The 21324-nt window shown below is 35.2% G+C and overlaps 1 protein-coding gene across 1 annotated transcript in view; it reads right to left on the reverse strand.

Annotated features, from left to right (window-relative positions):
• Positions 1-21324, reverse strand: part of DNTT (DNA nucleotidylexotransferase) — an 82875-nt gene that overhangs the window by 53504 nt on the left and 8047 nt on the right. The window contains exons 3-7 of the mRNA XM_053949502.1: positions 19071-19196; positions 8948-9118; positions 7589-7660; positions 4701-4824; positions 3459-3591 (exon numbers count right to left, since the gene is read on the reverse strand). Coding sequence (XP_053805477.1) covers positions 3459-3591; positions 4701-4824; positions 7589-7660; positions 8948-9118; positions 19071-19196 — 626 coding nt within the window. The remainder of the gene's footprint in view (positions 1-3458; positions 3592-4700; positions 4825-7588; positions 7661-8947; positions 9119-19070; positions 19197-21324) is intronic.

The raw sequence follows: 21324 nt of genomic DNA on the forward strand, positions 1-21324 counted from the left end.
TAATGGCATTAACATACTGCTAACAGGAATAAAATATTCTGTAACATGCAGTGATATCCACAAAATGAGATAATGGCATTACTACAGAAATGTCCTTAATTCTGTTCATGGAATAAAATTACTCTTTTGATATCCATGGGAAAAAAGTTGTCATGTCCACAGTTTAACTCATTTAAAAGTGATAACACACATTAGCCTAAACGACACTCCTGACTTGGATATAGCTGGGACAAGTGCATTATTTATCAGGGATGTTGCTTATTAGAATAAATGGTTTCTTCTCGCCATCCCAGGGCCTCTGTTAATGTAAGAAGGGATACTTCACCCTCTGGGTCTTGTGTAATTTATGAGGTGCTATTCCCCACCTCAGAATTTGTCTCATTAGCTTAAATCTCAAAATAAGAAAGGCTGAGCACTGAAAATAATACTACACCAATTCAAACAGACTTTGCATGGCAAATTCTGGCTTTCTAATAATGTTGTCCATGGCATAATTTATATTGCACTATCAGCATCTTTGATTCTTCCTTCTCTATAGTCACCCTCCCTGGCACCTTACCTGAACAGAAAATGAAATACAATCTACACCATGTGGACGTGATTTATTTTATAACTACAATTGCTCTATTTCTGTATTTCCATGCATTACAGTGTTGCAATTTCTGTTTCATAATGACCCAGATAAGTGTTAGAAAAGGTTGAAAGACAAACAAAAAGAAAAAGAAAACTCTCCCAACATCTCAATTGAAACTATACTCACTGAAACTCAAGGAATATTTTAGAGCAGTTAGCCAAGTGTTCCTATAGGAAATCAACGAGGGATAAATTTATCTAGATTTCACTAATTTATTAATTTCTGCTCCTGAATTATTTCAAATTAGAAAGATATGAAGGGTTGCCATCATGATTCATTTTTTTTTATAAGACTAGAAAAAGAGGCCATACAAAAGACTAGAGGTGAAAGATGAATCAATCCAAAGAAAAGTCCGCTAACAAGTTTGCTGAGATTTGAAATAAAACAGAACAAAACCTATTACTTACTTTACCTTTATACTATGCTTCTTAATTTTGATTTAAAGAATTTCTACATCATCTGATTTCTTGACATTTCAGGAATTTAAAGGAAAAAAATCTAGTAATACAATAAATATATCCATCCATGTGTGTACGTAATAGCTTTGGGGAAAAGAATGTAACATATCTCCACTTTCATCTCTAATTAACCTCCATAGCTGCAGGTCACTATGGAAGTTCTGCTTGTTTTGATTCATCCCCTTCTCCTGCATAGTAAGGGTTATGTGACTCATGACTTCCAACTCTCCAATCAAAAATTTGGAACAATCAGCTGTTAATTTTTTTCCAAGTTATGAAACAGGAATACAAAGCAAGGCAGATCTGGGTCCTGGGGAATCAGTATATCATTTAGAGCAATCGTGAGCTATTTTCCCTCTTATATTAGCAGTGTACAGGGTGTAAAATGAGGGAATTGTTTAAATTATATAACTCGCCTATTTTATTAAAATAGTTATATAATGATGAAAGGAACAAAAATAATTTGGTAATTGAAAACTGTGAGCTACTAAGCTTACACAAACTTCTTGCTGAAGAGCATTTCCACTAGAGGAAACAGGCAAAAAAACAACAGATGTAGTCAACCCTATTGCAACTCAGCAATTAAAATACAGGTGCCTGAAAGAGGTATCTCAATCCATCAAGCTATCTGCAAATCCTACAATGCAGCATTTATTTTCCATGGGCTGGTAAAATATCATTTAGGACTATATATTGAAACCTATAGTTCAATATATTCTTGTACAGTTAAAGGCATGTAATTAATATACAGAATTACCCATTAGTAGGCATCAATATATATTTAAATCATTTCTCTTCTGCCTTGATACACCCATTTAGAGATACAAAGTTTATTCTTAATAAAAAAGAGAATGACTATCATATCTCCCCACAATAATAAGCAAGACAAAAGGCTTATATTTGATTTGTGAGATTCAAACTTTGCAAACTATGCTACCAACAAAGCTCACAAATACATTATATTAGAAGAAACTGGGACTTTTCAGTAAATAACCTGTAAGGCTCTGACCCATCTAGATGTGTTAATCAGTTACATCCAAGTTACCAATAACACAAGATCTCTGACTGATTGGGGAAAATCTCTTAAAGAAAGATTCCCTTAAACAGAGACTCTCTTGAGATACACCACATGTCTCTTAAACAAAGACTCGCAGAATGATGACACTTGAGGTCTTGATCATAAAATTTCATCTTGCTCTTAAACCTCTGGTCAGGGTTCCCATTTAAGCCTAATGCTTCTTATTGACCACACAGATTTATAGAAATTACGTAGCTGGAGGCCACTAATATTCCTACAATAAATATGGGATATACAAGGAATAATTATAAATATCATTAAAAGGGACAAAGATGATAAAAATATTCAACACAATCACTGTACTGTAGAAATTATAAATTATATAAGATGTTAATTTAGTACTGGACTGAGTCTAGGCTTACAATATTAAAACACACAGGTGATACATTACTTATTAATATTCTTCTGTCTTTTGTTCTCATATCAGTTTTAGGTGCATGAGAGTCACAGAATTGTGTATTTTGAGTTCTACGAGAAATATCTTTGAAAGATACTTTTGAATTTAAAATATAGTCAAATTTTTACAAAGTATCAAATTCAGCAGCAAGAGCTAGCACTGACTACATTTTTTGGTTTAAGATCATAATGTATAGAACAAGGAGGACATAATGGGAGACTGAGAATAGAGCAGGGAAAGCAGAGCTCCTGAAGACCATTCCCAGCCTCAGTACTGTGTTGTGTGGCTGTAAGAAAGCTCTCAAGTAAGTGCTGAAAAATGTATTTTTCTGAACAGCAGCTTTGGGTTTGGTTTTTCAGGGGAAGACCCAAATTATTTGTAATAAAAATCAACCAGGAAAGGAATTCTGAGATCATCCCATCTGTACAGGATGTTAGTATATATTTAATTTAGTCAGTGCTTTATAGTCATTTTAGTAGCTGTTAACTCTAAGTATATTTCTAACAGTGCAAACTCTGCCTCAGCACATTTCAAACTCATGTGACTAAGATCTTGTTAAATCATGCCCCCCCAAAAAAACAAACCCAGACCGCCTTAAGCCTGTTGCATCTTTCCTTCAAGCATGACCTTACAATAATCTCAGTCTAGGGAATTCAGATCCAGTAAAATTAACCATCTACAGCAACAAAAAACAGGAACCTGGGACTGGCATAGAACTGCTCGCCTGTTTGAAAAAAACAAACAAACCAACAAACAAACCCACAAAACAATGTTGAAAACAAACTCTGATACTTTCCCACAAAGCTTCTTTGATTTTTTTCCAAGACACAAACATCTTTTTTTTATGCACCTGCATAAAACAGCCAAGTGACCTCATTTTTTTTCACTCACCTCCTGAAACCACCAGTTATGGTAACTAAAGCATCTGGTAGAAATGTACACACAGTATTCTTGACAATCAAGCTCACTGCATCTGCTTCTGCCTTAGACACACAGCTAACAAGGTCCTCATAGTAGAGAAACCCTGGAAATCAAAGGGGGAAAGTGTTGATCACTCCACAGAAACATTAAAATATGCACAGCATTATTCAAGGCCCAAATCACAGGTGGTGTGGGTACAAGGGATCACAGGCCAGAGACAGCCTCTTTCATCCTTCATCTTTGTCCTTAGAAGTTTATATATATTTTTGTCATTACAATTTGTCATGTGATCTGTCAACGCAGCAATTACAATAATTGCTCCACTTTCTTAGGACTTGATTATTTCTAAATTACTCTGACTTCCCTACTAGCTCCCATCAATGGCATTTTTGGATGTACTGTTTCAAAAGGCAGTCTTCCCAAAATTATGGTGTTCTGCACAAGTACACAGCTCAGAAGTAGGTGAAATATCCCAGCTATCTCATTTCTGATCACAGAGCTTGTGTTGAAAGAACCCAGTATGGCAGCTTGCTTCACATTTGAATACGACATGTAAAAGAAAAAGGGACAAAGGAGTACAAATACAAGAAATCTGATCCAAAGGAGTCTGAGGTGACAAATTTAATGCAAAAATAAAGGGATATTATTTTAATGTCATATCATGGGATATGTTTTCCTTAATGTAACTAATTTCTTTGTTTAAATTAGTTCATTCATTTAGGGAAACAGTGCATACACACAAAATCTGTGGAGAAGGAACATTATTCATGTGACCATATTTAACATTTTAAAGCTAAGATGTCCTAGGATTGTAGAAAAAAAATTATAAGTACTTTATTACAAGTCTAGATTTATCAGTAAAGTAGGGCTGCCTTGAGGGAGACAGATCTCCTCTGAAAAGTAGTTCTGGGCTTTCCCAATTTCATAATTTTTTCACAACCTGTGCAATAATGAACCATTAATAGTTTTGTGTATAGAAGATTTCATTTGGTACCTGTGCAAGCAATTTAAAAATATGCATATTCCTTTGTTTTGAATGACACCATTTTTAAATAGAAGCTCAGCTGGTCCAAATATTTTCACCTAATAATTCAGTATTCACAAGACTGCAGCAAGAGAACAGATGTATAAATGAGTTTTGCCTTCCCCTGTGATTCTGTTATCAAGTTCTTAGAGCACTGAGATACAAGTTTTTATGACACCTCACCTTACCTGCTTTCTGCATTTTTGACAGCTTCAGGGTCTTGTCAGCTTTTACCTCTTCCACAGTTCGCAAACCCATTCTGTACCATTTCTCAGATGTCTTCACTCCCACTCCAAAGACTGAAGTAAATTGCTAAGGTCAATAGAAAAACATTTCAGTGCTGTTTTCTAAAGGAGCACTGAATTAATAATAAGTAGGCAACCATAAGGTTTCTCAAGGAAAGCAATGGGCAGAGTTAATCCTACACTGAAGATAAATAGTGGGATACAAACATAAAAATTCAGCTTCCCTTGTTTGCATGACTACATTGAACAGAGAACTGCTTTTATACATGGACAGTTCTCAATAACGTGAACTCTAAACAAAAATACAGCAGTAGTCCCTGCCCCTTTATGGAATTTACTAAAATCTACACTTCTAACTATGGTTTGAAATAACGGTATAAAATCTATTTTTACTCTGTTTCTTAATAGAAATGCAAACAGCAACATTAGGTAGATCAATTCCCTGACACTGACCAGATGGAATAAGAGATGTCACAAGATTATCTCCATAATTTGACTGACATTATGGCTTTGTGCTGTATGTACTACCAGCTCTCAAAACAAAAAAAAAGGAAAAAAAAAAAACCCAAGCAAACAAACAAATCCCCAAAACCAAACAAAAACAAACAAAAAAACCAAAACAACAAAAAAACCTCAAACAATCAAGAAAAGGCTCAAAATAAAAACCAAAACCCCACACACATATCCCCAAACAAACCAAAAAACTGACACACAAAAAAAACAACCTAAAACAATCCAAAATCTACCAGTCCACCATAAATTTTTGAGTGGTCATATCATATCTATGACAAAATAATGTTGTTCACTAAGTTAATATCCATGAGAGGATGTAAAGCAGAAACTGTAAGCATTATTCACTGGATGACTATCTCAGATGAGCTCTGGTATGAAAGCAAGAGGGAAAACTTTCATGCTTGCCCAAAAACATGTTCTTTATGTTCAGTTTGTCAATACTGTAGCTCTCCACCTTGCTTTGCAATTTTGTGGAATTCAGTGAGTAGTTGTGTAAGACATGAGTAACTGCTCTTTTCCATTGAATCTACAACCTCTGAATTCCATGCATTCCAAAGCAAGCCTGCTTTATTTTGTGTTTTTGTGGATATTAATTCCTTGGAAATAATTAAGATTAAAAAAGAGAAAAATTAAAATAATGGCTAATATTGAATATTAATTGCCGTACATTTTGTATATAATAAGTGAAATTACCTATTCTTGTCTAAATCACAGGTGCTTATAAAAGGATATGATTTTTTAAATACTTAGATTGTTATCTTTTAATGTTTTTGCTAGTGCTGAAATATTTTCAAAAGGGTCTATTACTGGGTTTTAAATGATTCTAGGAGACTTAATTAACACTGAGACAAAGAACTAAAGAAAAAGGATTCTATGCACCCAAATTTTTAGGGGGGAAAAAACCAAAATTGTGGGGTTTTCTCTCCATACTTAGAATCATTGTTATTTAACATGCTTTTAGATGCTAGAGATGCTGCCAGCAGTGCAGCACAAGTAACAGGGAGCACATTTCTTTTCAGCTGGTGAAACCAATTGCATAAACTCAATCTCTGCAGCACCCACTTCTGTAAGAAAGCAAACTGACCCTGTCAGTTCATGTCCCTACACCTAAAACATTGACTATAATTTAATTCAGTCATTTGATAACCACGGTCCTGGGGCCAGCAGTGATCTTTTAAGTCATGATAAGTGAAGCAGCAGGTACCAGGATTATGCTAAACAGTAAAATGTAGGAATTCACTAATACGAGATTCTTCTTAGAATCTCATAAAAAATTGGTGAGAACAACTGGTTACAACTAATTTAGACAAAATGTTGAGATGCATGCTCAGCTAAGAAGAGAGCCACCTAAGTTTGTTTTAATTTTGCATGTGAAACAAGGCATAAAGTGTATTTGAGATAATTTGTGTCCTGATAGGTTTTATTCTAATCTCCAAGAGATTTTCTTAAACCCTGAAGTGTAAGATTTAATAGCTGTTCCTCAATCATGCTGTAATGCAATCATGCATTAATAAGCAAGTCTGTTTCTTGAATCCTGCTATACATGTGAATCTACAGCTCTTTTTGAATATTGCTACAGATGGCATCCACAGCTGTCTCTGAATACCTTTCCATACCTGTATTGTAGGTCAGAGAATGGAAGAGCCTTTGGATAGCTGAAGCAAAAGTGAGTGGTGCCAGGGAGAATTAAACAGTCCCATTTGTTTTACTCTGTTTTAATTTTTCTGAAGACAGAAGGTATTTATAGAGATCAAAAATGCAGATAAAATTTTTAAAAATGTTTGTTCAGCTTACATGTTTCCAATGGAGAATTCAATAAATATTTCAGTAATGGGAACTGCAATATTTATGTGGTTTTTATTCCCTGCAACTATGAAGTTGTGTGACTAAGAATCTACAATGTATTTAGGGAAGAAACAGCTCCAGTCCTCCTGCCTCACACAAAAGAGAATTACAATAGATCTGAGTCATCTTCTTCACCTGGTATTTTCTTAATTCCAGAATAAAATGAAGTCATTTTAAAATTATAAACAGCAGAGGCAGAAATGAAACCAACATCACATTAAACCTACAGCAAAGAGTAAGTTGCATTACATTACTTAAGAGCAACTATGTATACATCACATTAATTAAAAATAGAAAGATATTTCACATTATTCCTTGTTACTGTTTCTCGATTTACCTTTCTTTTTTTCAAGACCTATCTTTATTTTTACTTGATATTGGTGGTCCTTTTATAATAAAATGGATGGCTTTGTCCAAGTTCTACTAAAGGGAGGGAAATTTGAAACAGCTGCAGCAAAACTCAAAGGAATTACCTTAAATGCCTTGTATCGCTCATCATTTAACACTTCTTTAACTCTAGAACTCTCTCCTTCTTCAATAATCTCCTAAACAAAGAAAAATATTACTTATAAAAAAGTAAAAATAATTTTTAAGATCTTACTACAATTATAAGGTTTAGTGAAATAATCTAAAATCAAGTTTTATCAATCTTTATTAATCAATAAAAGAACCCCAGCAAGCATGTAGTTTTATTCCCTTAGGATCAAATTCTGCAACCCTTTTAAAGAAAGAAAATTACTGAAGGATGAAGGAGAAACTGGAACCACAGAATAAATTTCACAGTCCTTACTTACTCATAAATTTACTCAAGGATGAAGTAGAAACTGGGACCATGGAATATATTTCACAGTACTTATTTACTCATAAAGTCACAGCCAGAAAGCAGTTATTTATTACAAGCTATCAACGACTTGTCCTGAAAATTAGATTTCATTATTTGGTTGCGTTTTCTACTCTCAAAAGTAAGACTATTGTAAGAACAAATACGATTTTTTTTCTGGAGTGTACATTTGTTTTAGTCTTTCTGATAAAAATTAAAAACAAAACTAACAAAGAAAATCACCCCAACAAACCATCCTGTTTTCTCTGGGATCATGATTGCAATCCCAGCCTCCACACAGAAGGTACTAAAAGCACTCCAGAGGCTGCATTCTTAACTGGTGGACTGGGGCAAATGAGGAATCAGAGCAAAGCACAACACTCAGCAGTGACCCCTGAGCAGCTGCCTGCTGGAACAGCAGCACTCGGAGATGTGGGTCCTGAAAAGGCTAAGAACTAAAGAAAAAGGCAGGGAATACTCCAAGCTCCAGTAAGAATGCAGAGTTCATCCATCACCTGGATAAAAGGCTCTGCTATAACTATATATAACTTTCTATAACATAGCAAGGTAAAATTTAACATTAAAGTACTAAAATATTTACCACTTCCACAAAAAAGAGTATTTCTAATAAAGCATTCAGGTGAGTAAAGTGATGTTGCCAAGGGCAGAAGTCACATGAACAAAACTATTAACAGTTAATCTGTTTCATCCAAATCAGCGTGAGCCCTTAGAAATTACATGCAAAGCTGATACTGTTTTATTTATTCCCTTGTATTTGTTCACCTCATTCCTAAGAGTGGGGGTTCCATGGCAGAGCCTTGTATTATGACAAAAGGTTTCCAAAAATAATTTCATTCCCTGTTTCTGTGTTAGAGGCATAGATGACACATTGCTATTACAGGAAATGCAGAAGGTTTGTACACACACATAGAGGTACCAGTGCTCCTCTCTGTGACCTGTAAATGCTGATCTGTAAAAGAATCAATTGGCAGATAATTCACAAGTACATTACCTCAATGATATCTCTGACTTGTTCTCCCACACAGGGCAACCCTTGTATATCTTTCATACTGGTTACTGAAAATGGAAGAGATTTCAGCAAAGAAGCTGCCCTTAAAAATTCCAGGCAGAATATTTCATTTTCTTTGAACTCATAATTTTCAGCCATTACCTCAAAGGCATCCTGGGACAGGGGAAGGTAGAGAAAAAAAAAAAAAAAAGTTAAAATTTAATAATAGCTTAAAATATTCAGCATGCTCCTTAGAAAGGTTACTTTATATGCTAATTCAAGAATTCTTTACATTACATTGAAAAGATAGAGTTCATTAAAAAAAAAAAGCAGACCAATTTTCTAGCAACTTGAAGTTTTCCAGATATCATAAAAATGGTATTTTAGAGCCAAGCTTGAAAACTTTTCGTGAGATTTGTCTTCTGTATTCTGTGTGGATCTTATAAATCAGTGTCAAATAGTGCCATAATTTTTAGAATTATGCCCAACCATAATTAATCCAGCAGATCAGCATGTACCGTCTGCATTTTCAGACACAACCAAATAGAAATCTGTGGCAATCCTGGAAACTATCTTCATCTTTTTGAACATGTAGCTACACTTCTACTTGGTAATTTAGGGAACAAATTCTCCTTTTCTTCATTTTTCAGATGTATAACCTTACAAATAGAAACACATTTTCTTTATGGCTCTTTAGCTATCCATGGTTTGGTTTATTTAACATTGCACTCAAAAATACCTGAAGAATGTCTGTAGTTGGTTTTTTCCTAAATGATCCACATGAGGTCTGTTTCTCTCCCAGAATATATAAAAAATATTTCTATTAATAGCAGAGAATTTTAGAAATTAAATGCAGGGAACAGACCACACAGCAATGTAGAGGAATTTTGTTGCTGTTAGCCACTGTAGAGCATCAGCTTTTGAGAGGGAACCAATGCTGCAAAATTATTTTGTGAATAACCTAAGAACTTAGGAAGGTTTTTATTTGATTAGCAGCTGGAAAAACAAGTTCTGAGTGAAATCTTGCCCAAACCTCAAAAAATTTCAAGAATGCAAAATTAAGTGATTTTCTTCAGAAATTCTCTTCTAGTAGAAGAGAATTCCACTGTTCAGAATATTTACCTAGAAGCCAGAGAAGTGGCTGTCAGTGTGCATCTGCCTGCAATTACCACTTCCCAGAGCTGTAGGCCAAGTGCCTGCTCAGAAATGTTTCTGGAATAGATGTGAGTAAAATCAAGAGACAACAAATGGCTTACCAGAGCAATGACTGCAGTGGAAAGTAGGAAGGAAAGAGATTAAGTGTCCCTTTCCTGCCCTCACTGTTCATGTTTAGTCTCAAATATAATTTCATTTGTAATGAATACACAGTTTATATAGTTTAAAGAAAAATAATTTTAGATTTTCCTTTGTGTGCTTTATATTGGAAGATGAAGGCCAGTAAAAACCAGCAGGCCTTGTAGATCCTAAATGCTACGTGTGTAATATCTCCAGGTGAATCTGTCCCAACCCCACTAACTGACATGACAGCAAATCCAGTGAAGCCAGCTCTTTATTATATCTATGGAATAGAAAACAGCATCTATCACCCTACATTGAGTGAATACAGCCTCATTTAAACAACAACGAGATTTTACTTGAGCTACCATCATTTAGATCACTAAAATGGAACATTTCCTTAAAACTAAACAAACCATTCACAATGAATGTGGATTATTTACATATTGCATTTCATTGTTGGGTCAGTTCTATAAAACTAGACTGACACGGTGCGTTTGTTTAGATAATAAACATTATAGTCTCATTGAAACAAATTGAAGGTTTTACTTTAAATCTTCAAGAAAACATTGTCTTTTGTTACCCTACAATTCGCAAAACATTGCTCTTAACAAAACAAAAATACGAGATCTCACTTGTTTTGACAGTATTTCCTTAGGAGAAAATAGTACCATAGATGAAAAAAACCACTTCATTTCCCTTTTTTTTTTTTTTTAGCTGCACTAATATGTTAAAGTGTATAAAAATAGGGCTTGCTAAAATTTTCTTTATTCTGTATCACCAGTATAACTTCACTTCTTGGTCTCCCTAAGAATCAGTCACCTGTTGTCTGTCTCACTCTAAGAATCCTTCCCTTAGCTGCATATTTATTTACCAGCTACACGCAATAGTAAGGGCTGTGAAATTCCATTTTCATAACATTTCATGGAAGAGCTCATGAGAAGGACAGCTGTTTAGCAATAAGCCTGATCTGGAAGTTTCAACTATCATTTACATTCAACTACCCCTTGGGTATAAGGAATCAAAAAGAGGAGAGAGAGTGCTCCTTTGGGAAAAAAACAAACAAACAAACAAAAAAAAAAAAAAAAAAAAAAAAAAAAAAAAAACCAACAAAAAAAACCAAAAAAAAAAACAAAAAAAAACACCAAACCCCAATCTATTAGAAAAATAATGCCCAAGCCTTAGCTTCCTAACATCTGTCTCTAAACCTCTTGCAGTAGCTAATTGTTGGATTTATTCAACTGCCTTTTTTTTTTTTTTCCACATTTAAGATCTTTATTTAGTTGATAGATTATGTTGTAAGTAATTATACACTTTTTGGAATAACAGGCACATTATAGCTTCCATTTAGAAAGAGAACTAATGCAGAAAAAGGTGAAACTACCGGTTTGAGGTCACGAGCAACATGGATTCATCCCAGTTTGTATATGGAAGAAAAGACACAACACAGACAGTACTGCAAAGCAACTGGGGAAATATATTTTACAAGTGGGATAACAGGACTCAGATGTTTCCTCAGCTGTGGGGCTTTCTGGATGCTCTCCCAGGTTCTTACACGTTTTATTCTTTATTGGCTTCAAAGGTTCTTTCTTACTATGGAATAGAATATGCTAATTGTTCCTTCAAGCGAGATTAACAGTTCAAGTCACAAAATTAAGATTACTTTTGATTTCCTCTTCTTTCTTTATAATTTGTACACATAAGTATTCAAGAAAGCAGTGTTTGCCAAGAAATTTCTTACTCCAGTTAATACTAAAAACATTAATCAGAGGCAGAGCTAAAAAGATATAATTGATACATTCTTGTTTAAATAGTCTATACTGATAAACATAGCCAGAAAAGTGGTTCCCAAAAGCAGCTGCTCAGCAGCATGTGTTAATAATGGCAGAGACTGGCAAAGCCATCTTCTTTAGAGTGCTCAAAAAGTCCTGGGATGTTTTTTCTCACTCCCAAAAGGCAGCCTCTCACATGCACATCTGAAGTGTTCTACACTGAATAATCAGCCATTGTGATAATTGTGCCTGCATATCCCAGCACCAGCCCTGCTGCAGAGAGGTGTCAGTCCCTTCCCACTGCCAGGAGGGCAGTTCTCAGAAAAGCTGTGCCACCATCACTATTGAAAAATACAGACACGTGAAGCATTTCACTCAGAGGCTGTTGATAGTCAGTGAGAAAATATAATCAAAGCATTTTTATGATTCTAGTTTACATTTTTCAGTGTTTTCCTGCCTTTGTGAAGCTCATTAAGCTGTTTAAAATAAACAATTAAAGAGTATTGAATATTCATTATTCTCTGTGCAAAAAAAACCCCACATTGCCTGCAAATGCTGCAACTAATTACAGATGTCTTTTAACATAAAACTACTTTTAACATTCTTTTCAATAAAACATTTCTTTATTTTAAAAAAAGACAGAAACTGGAATTGCTGTCTATCAAATAGTATAGTTCATATTGAGTAATATTCTAGAGGGAAAAGTGTATAAAACTCTAATACTATTTAATAAAAATCTACAATCTAATAGATCACTGGTGAAGTCAGCTTATGATGATGCAAAAAGGAAAGTTATTGACCATTTATTCTAAACTATTATATGTCTTACTTGAAGCACCTCACCTTCACTTTATCAATCAGATGAATATTCAGATTACCTGTTTAAAAAGTACCAGTTTAAAAGGAAACTAAATTTCCAGAGATTTCCAGCACATGAGAATTTCATTATCTTCAGAGTAGTCTGCAGGGTCTGCTCTAATTAAATATGCAACAGAGCTGGGCTACATTTCAGTTCTTCAGTTATTGAAAATTTTACTTCTGTCTCTGAAATTGTGGAATGTTTGTTGGTGAGACTTGGAGTATGCAAAAATGCGGGTTTAAATGTACTTCCAGATTCCAGTGGGTCAGATCCAAAAGAACATTAAGATTTTGCTGAATTGTGTTAAAAATAAGAATGGTGACAGATGTAGAGAAGAATTCTGACTCTCATTTAATATCTGGTATTTAAGAGCCAATAAGATAAAATATTGTTAACAACACAAAGTTACCAGTAATCACTTTACATATGCTAAAAACACAGACTAAAATGCTATGAATGCTCAAAATCACTCATGTGAAACCAACAAAAAGTGCAAGATTCTCAACTGATATATGAGAATGATTCTCAGAAATAAAATAATAATCAGTAAGACCATGCTAGTTTCTGTCTGCTGAACAGCTGACCCAATAACATTCAGCATGATTCTCAGAGTACAAGTCATGCAGAAAAGCAAATCAAATTAATGGTCCCATGAGCTATTTCATACTATCCTGCTCAACAACGCCAGAGCTGGTCCACTGCTACTTGCAAAACAGTCTTTAATAAACTCAGTTTAAGACTCTGCTGGAACAGAAATCATAAATAGTTCACAAAAGAAACCCCTATACTTTAAATCTATTCTGCTTTGTAAAGAATTTATTACAGCTTCATGGAGAGGGCACTTGTCTTGCAGCCATGCCTACACTCTCAACTTTGCTGCCAGACCTTGGAAAGCTGCTCCACACCTCCTACCATTGTTTCTCTTGGCATCTCCCATTCACTCTCTATTAGGACTGTGAACAGGTCAGGGCTTGAATGTTTTCACAATGTGCTTGTACAGCATCTCTCATAAAAAAGGCCCCTGCATTACTTGAGTCTGCAAACACTACTGCAGCACAAATTTAAAAAATAGTAACATGCTGTTGTACAAATAAATTCAATCTGCCAAAGAACTATATAGCAAATTGTGACTAAAAAACCCAAAAATCTTACATGGTATGTGTTTGAGAAACTGTTATACTCAGAACAACAATTTGAGTTAATTTGCTTTCCCTCTCAATCACTCTTTTCCACTTGTTTATTTAGTAGGTTGAAAATCCAAAGGACGGGTCCTACTTCTCATCACATCAGCATCATCAGTGTTTGATGACCATTCAAAAGCAACCAAAGTTTTATAATGCAGCTTTCATTCAAATAATTTTCCTCTCTCTTCCACCACTGTAAATGTCAGTTTTGGATTTTGGTAGGAGGAGATAACTGACATGTGAATGACCTTTGTATAGGTTAAGAGAGAAAATAAATACCTCCAGGTGCTTATTTCAAAAAGAATTAAACAATTGAGGCCAACCTGCAATATTGACTAAAGTGACTTCCAAATAAATGAAATTACCCCTTTTTGTTCAGTCTGATTTTTTTGGTTTTGTATCTGGACTGAAAAGCCCAACATTTTCCTAGATCTAAAGATTCTATCGTGTTATTTTACATCAGCTAGAAAAACAAAGGAGCTGAGAATGTAACAATAAAAGCATAATGTGCATGATCTCAGGGTCCCTGCATAAACACTATTACAAGAAATAAATATATTAGTTCCAGTTGCTCCTCATAATAACAAACAATAACAAGTTCATTTCTTGAAACAGAGGAATTCATGAGAAGCTTTCATATTATTCCACATTATGTAAAACAAAACAATACAAATGTGAAAAAAGGTCTGCTGATACAGCACAGAAATGCAGTTAGAGTGTTAATCACATAACAGTGACCTACATAATAGACACACTGTGTAATGAGAAATATAAAATACAAAATATATATTACATACATAAATATGGTCAAAGAAAGCAACATAGACTTGCTATAGCATACAAATTTAAACTGCTGAAGAGTGAAGATGCATTTATACTTTGTATTTTACCTTCCCATTTATCTTAAAATTTTGAATACATATTTACCCCTTAGACTAAACAATTAATTACTTTTGAATAGGTATACACTTTGCACACATTCACATCATAATTCAGAGGTGCAGTCTGCAGAATTTTTACTGAAGGAAGCTGTGTCAGTGGGACACTACATGTTATTAAGAGTATCCATCCAGTTAGTGGTTTGCTACTACACAGCTCCCAAGTCCATTATAAAACTAAAATTGAGGATCTTCTGAGGTATATTTTAAAATGAAATAATAATAATAATAATAACTGCCTGAGCCATTGGCATAACTGATACATTCTTCTGTAGATACAGAAGAAGAAAGAAATATTTCTTTTTTATTTTTCTCTAACATAGTGGAAAGGAAACCAGGCATCTTTCCCGTGCTAAACATCCACATTCTCATTACCATGAGTAACAGCCAAAGAAAAGTAACATCCAGTAGCATTAGCAAAAAGGCTCAGAATCACAGAACCATTTGCCTCTGACTTAATTAGTTTCTTCTGTAAGAACTAAATTGTATGTTCCTCACAGAAGAATGTCTTTCTGAATTTTATTGCAGTCTGATATTAGTATTCAAATCCAACAACCCCTCCTGGGCACAGCAGAATGACTCCTTTTATTTTAGCATAAGAGAATACAATGCAGCCTCCAAGTGCATATTTTTAGTGGGAGAGGGAAGATAGTTACAAATAAGCCAGAGAACAATATTGGAATATTATATTCCATAATAACATTAATATTTAAGACAAACATAAAGGAAACTTACTAAGGTACAGACTCTACTCAAAGGACCTGCTCTTTTGTTTTGTAGCTTTGCCCATCTGAGCAGCCACAGCTCACCTGTGAGTAGGGTGATGTGTTCAGGTGCATTCCTGGACCAGCCAGGTCAGCAAAGCCCAGGGGAGGGGTTCCCAGACTGCCTGCCCCAAGGCCAGGGGACACTGGGACCCAAAGACTGCACAGAGACTGAGTCTGAAGCAGCTGCATCTCTACCCCATCAACTGAACCATGGTTCCGCTGTCTACTCCTTGGCATCTGACATTCTTAGTGTATTCTTCACACCACAAGCCTTACTACACAACAGCTCATAAATTATTTAACTGGGACTAGCCCCATACTGAATGCAATAACAAAACCTTGACTTCTGCAATTTATGTCAACCCTTCTGTAGCTTCTTCCATGTGTAAAACTGGTTTGTTGTAACTTTCTGCAAGTTATTTTCTGGTTATTACAACAGACAGGAAACATGAGACATTTGAACATAGAAATTGCACCTAGTAGATTAAATCACCATTTTTCCTCATGAGCTGCCATCAAAGATCTCTGCTACTTTTTTTAAAATAGTCTTTCATGATGAAATATATGCAGAACAGGACTCAAGATTAAAAAGGACCACCAATTATCCATTTCTTCAGGAAAAAAGTCCCCTAAAGTGCCTCTCCCAAGAAACCAGGATGTGTGTGTGCTGCGCCCACATTGCTGCCTATTAGTGACCGTTCCAATGTAATTACTACACTTCCTCAAACACAACTCCTACTTATTTGAAACGGGAACTGGATACAACTGGATTCTTCCTTTTACTGGCAAAGTCCAGTAAAAGGAAGAATCCAAGAATTCTCAAAGAATGCATTAACAAATAGGTTTGTACCCCTGTTATGGGCACAATCAGAAGACAAGCTAACTAAAGAAAACGGAAAATCTGCAAGCCTGACTCACAGAATGAGGTTGTTATAACAAAATGCTACCATCAACATATAACTCAAGATGGTTTGGACCCAGTTTTCAGGATGTATGGTATTGACCCAAGGAAAATCTGTCATTTAATGGTTGGCTGCCCACAGCATGCACAAGTGAATTACACCAATGCTTCAGTGCATTTGCTAAGTGCTTGCACTGAGAAATCTGTTGGAATGCTTTCATTTGAGAACATGAATTAGAGGATTAATACAAGGCCAACAAAAGAACAGCAAATCTAAAAATCAGGCTCCTGTGACATTAGGCAGACTAACTGGCAGTTCTCCAAGGCATGGGCCAGTTCTGGCAGCCCATAAACACCCAACCCTTCAGCTGTCGTTGCCAGCTTTGGCTGTGAGGAGTAAGAGCAGCAGCCCTGAGGAGTTCCATTACAACTGTCAAGATGCTGATTCTAGACAGACTCATGTAATATAAACTTGCCCAGTTCCAGCTCCAGAAACAAAACACAGCATCAACTCTGAGAAGTTACTCCCAAAACACGTTGAAGATGAAAAACTGACACCTTTGTTACCACAAAACCCAGTGCCTCCCCAGAAATGTTTGATACATAGGGTAACAGAAGGGAATCTCAGTACTCCCATCATCAAACTGCCCCACTTCTAATGTGTTCAGCTAAATTCACTTAACAAATACAAGCTGTACTTTGACATTAAGACTACTGCATTGATAAACCTGGAAGTAATTTAGGGACTGCCTCTGTGAAACACAGGTATAACAGAAACCACTCAAAAAATGTGGTCTAAATGCTAATGACAATTAAATCAACAACTTTGTGCCTTCTGCGAGCAACCATTTTCCTTTGCCATTATCCATCACATTGCTTTTAATTTTTTACCTTTAGAATGTCTGACAAAATGTTGTAATATAGAAAATTCATCAAAGAACCAGGTCCCACATTCTACTGTTTTCAGGAAGGACTAAGACACTTACTTCCCATTTCTCCAAGAAGTTTGGTATTTTACATAATGTTTCAGTCATACTGTGTTTGGTCTGACATTTTCCCCTGCAGCAGCTTGTATTTGATATTTATAAACAGTGAAAAAGAACTGCTGCTTTCAAGAGGTTAAATGGTTACAGTCAAAGCCTTGTTTTTCTAGCAGGAGGTAGGGAAATGCAGCCATTTCAAAAGAAGCAGTTTTGGGAATGCTGGTAACATTGGGGTTGGAAGGGATCTCAGGAGGTCTCTAGTTCAACCTCAAGGTCAAACTTCAGTTCCCATCATGTTGCTCAAAAAAGGGACTTTTTGTAAATAAGCAAACAGTTTAACCTACTTGACTACCACAAATAGTAACATATATTTGATGTACTTGCTGATTATTTCAAAGCATAACTACAAACCAAATTTTAGGCTGTTTAATTTTTAACTGTGCATTCCCAGATCAAGACATTTTTGAGTTCCTTGTAGGTTTATCTTTAGTTCTGAATACCCAGGGGTTTTAGTATTTACCTTGTAAAGGGTTTATATTCACTGACAACTGATATCTGTTGCTATTCTTTTTATATGAAACTTACAAATAATATTTTCTTGAAATATTTGTATGTATTTACAGGAACACACAAAGTAGAATCATAAAATTATATATAATAACAAAATGCATAATAAAGCTTTAGAAAAATGAGGAAGTGTTTGGTGTTATAGTTGAAACATATGCATGTAACTATGCCAGATATATTTAGACTGCACTATGTTAGAGTCTCTGAGAAATGTTTCCTTTTGAATAGTGGTCACTGAGTATTTAGAGCCATTAGGCACAATAACTCCAGAGGAATTTAGACCAGAGGACTCAGACCCTTCATACCCTCTGAAATGTGCAATTTGGTCATTAACTAGGATATATAACAGTCTCCAAGATTTCTATTTAACTAGATAATTCAAAGGGGGTTTTGTGATGTTAAAGTAATTAACATGCAGTCTGTTTTCATAATTGCTCAGTTGTGAAAATCTGAAGTTTAGTACCATACTTTGAAGAACTGAACTTGGGCAGCAGAGCAACTGTGAAGAACCTTAGACTCACCTAAACCAAACTTTTGTTTATCATACTTCCAGGTCATCAACTAAGACTATGATGAAAGGCTAAAAAACATTTTTGGAATGTTATTCTATCATTTGTTTTAAAAATTCATGTGTTTACAAGCTATTAATGTATTTAAAGATCCACTGTGTTAAGCTTTCAGCAATACTTAGAGGATGCAATTAAGCCTGCACTCAATTTTAATTTAAGTATGGCAGATTTACAACTTTTTAAATTGTTGTTATGCTGCCTGTTTACTCATGAATTTGCTGAGGATGCCACAGAAAGCAAGTACTGAGGCAGTATTATAGTAACTATTCTAATTATACTAGTTTTTATTTTATAGATAGAATAAATATTACCGTGAATTTCTTGTTGTAGTTATTTAAAGTTGTCTTCCTCTGGCATGAATACTGAGATACTTTTGTTGCAATAAATGCTGGCATTTCCAATTCAGGTGTATTCAGAGGAGGAGACTGGGATTGCTCCTAACAAGGGTAAAAAAAAGAAGAGTTAGTGACACACATGGCAAATAGCCTAAAAATACAAAAAAGTACATTTCATGAGCCCAAAATACAAACCTTTGAAGAGCAGGCAAGAAAATAATAATGATCCTGTCATCCTCCTATGAAAAACAGGTGATTTCACATTGGCTGGACTGACAGTACAGTTTATCTGGTGATTACTGGGATTCTTTATTTTCTGCAGTAAGTTCTTACAGGGAGATTTCAATGGCACTGCCATTTAAGAAAAAATAAAGGTCTTTCTAAATGATGTGTGTCTCTACTACTCCCACTACTGCAGTAATTTTGAAAAACTACAAAACTTTAAGAGCAGATAAGCTCTAAAACACAGAGTTTTCCCAGAAAACACTAGATTATTCAATATAAGATTAGGGATATTAGACCAAAGGCAAATGTTCAATTGACTTTTTCAGTCTGTAGTTAATTCAGTAGTGGAGGAAAAATTTTTGTATGAATTGGAAATCGAGTTTTCTCCCCACTTGCAGGTAAAATGATAGAAAACTTTTTATTTTGGATTTAATTCATTCAGCTAAATGTTTTATTCTGGAGTCATTTTAGAGTGAAGGAAACATTTATAAACAGCTACAGAAGAGTAATCACCGTCCTTTATTCACCCAACAGCCAGTTGGTGATGTGGTTTCTCCCTTAGCCAATTCCCATAGATGCTGATCCAATCCAGACATCATTTTTACACATTCACCAAAGCAAGGAAAAGGAGCCAGATGCCAAGACCTGAATGGGCATTTCCCAATCTCCAGGCTGCCTCCATGCTCATTCACTTTTCACCTAATTTTGCGCCATGCAAAATAGACCAAGGTCATACAGGTCTGTGGGCAGCCCACCCCTGAAAGATGGGAATTCTCTTAAAAGGCAGGATTCAGAGTCCTGCCCATTGACAGGACCCATATCCCCATTGGCAACAGAGTCCTGAGCACAAGTCCTCAACCTGTGAATAACCTGACTAGGAAGCGCCTAGAAAAAGGCAAACTCACACTGGTTTTCTGCTGCTTTATATATCCAGTCCTTCAATTCTTTCACTTTCTTTGATGTGCCAAATCTGAAATACTTCAGAAACATGAAGTACCATCAGCATTTTCCTATATTTCTTGGTCTTGGTCCTTTTGCTTGAAAACTTCTGGCAGATGTGTCAAAAACCTATTGCATTGCAATATCCAAAAGCCATAGGGAAAGGGTTCAACAATTACAATAAAAAATGTCATGAAAATACATAAAAGAAATTTTCATACCAAAAATGGAATGATGAGCCCTTTTTCCCCTGTATCCAATGACACAAAGGCTAGCAAACCTATAAGCATGTGCATATCTTCATAACCACAACCCCAATTATAATTTCATGTTAAATTGCCTTTGTATTTGATACAAAATAGTTGAATAACAGTATTCACACACACACAAAAGGTATTAGCTTGCACAACTGAGGGAGCAGTGAACTATGTGGTGGTTTTCATAGCATACCCTGAAAGGAAGAAAGCAATTTTATGTGTAAGACCAGTCTTGGGAATAACCAAAATGGGTTTCAGTCAGGACAGCAACACAACTCGTTCACTTCTGCAGACATTCATGAATTATATTTTAAAATTTATTTTAAATCATATAAACTATGATTGATTAGTGCTACTATACTGCTTGAAATTATAGTGCCAGCTGCAAAGACTGTGAACAAACAGAATGTTACTGAATAGAATATATAATAAGCTTTTACCTTCTCTAGGACACAGACTCACAGAGAACAAGAGCCCTACATGCAGCATCAGCTGGTACTGTGGAAGAGGGCAAAACTAATGCAGAAAATCTATGCATTTAAGAGTGTGATAGACTGGACATAAACAACTTATTCCTGCCTTAGAAGAGATATTTGAAAATTTTCCTTAATCAATAAGTGTTATGCATTTAGTCAACTGGACTTGATTATATATAACAACAAGAAGAAATTTTGGATAGAAATTAACAGCAAAAACATCTGGCAAACAATAATTACTACAGTCTGATTTGCAGGGAATATTATGATGCCTGCATGTGAACTATAGAAATGATCTATCAGCAGCAGAACTTGAGCAGAATTGATGCTGCT

Source organism: Vidua chalybeata, chromosome 8, assembly GCF_026979565.1.
Source record: "Vidua chalybeata isolate OUT-0048 chromosome 8, bVidCha1 merged haplotype, whole genome shotgun sequence".
NCBI lineage: Eukaryota > Metazoa > Chordata > Aves > Passeriformes > Viduidae > Vidua > Vidua chalybeata.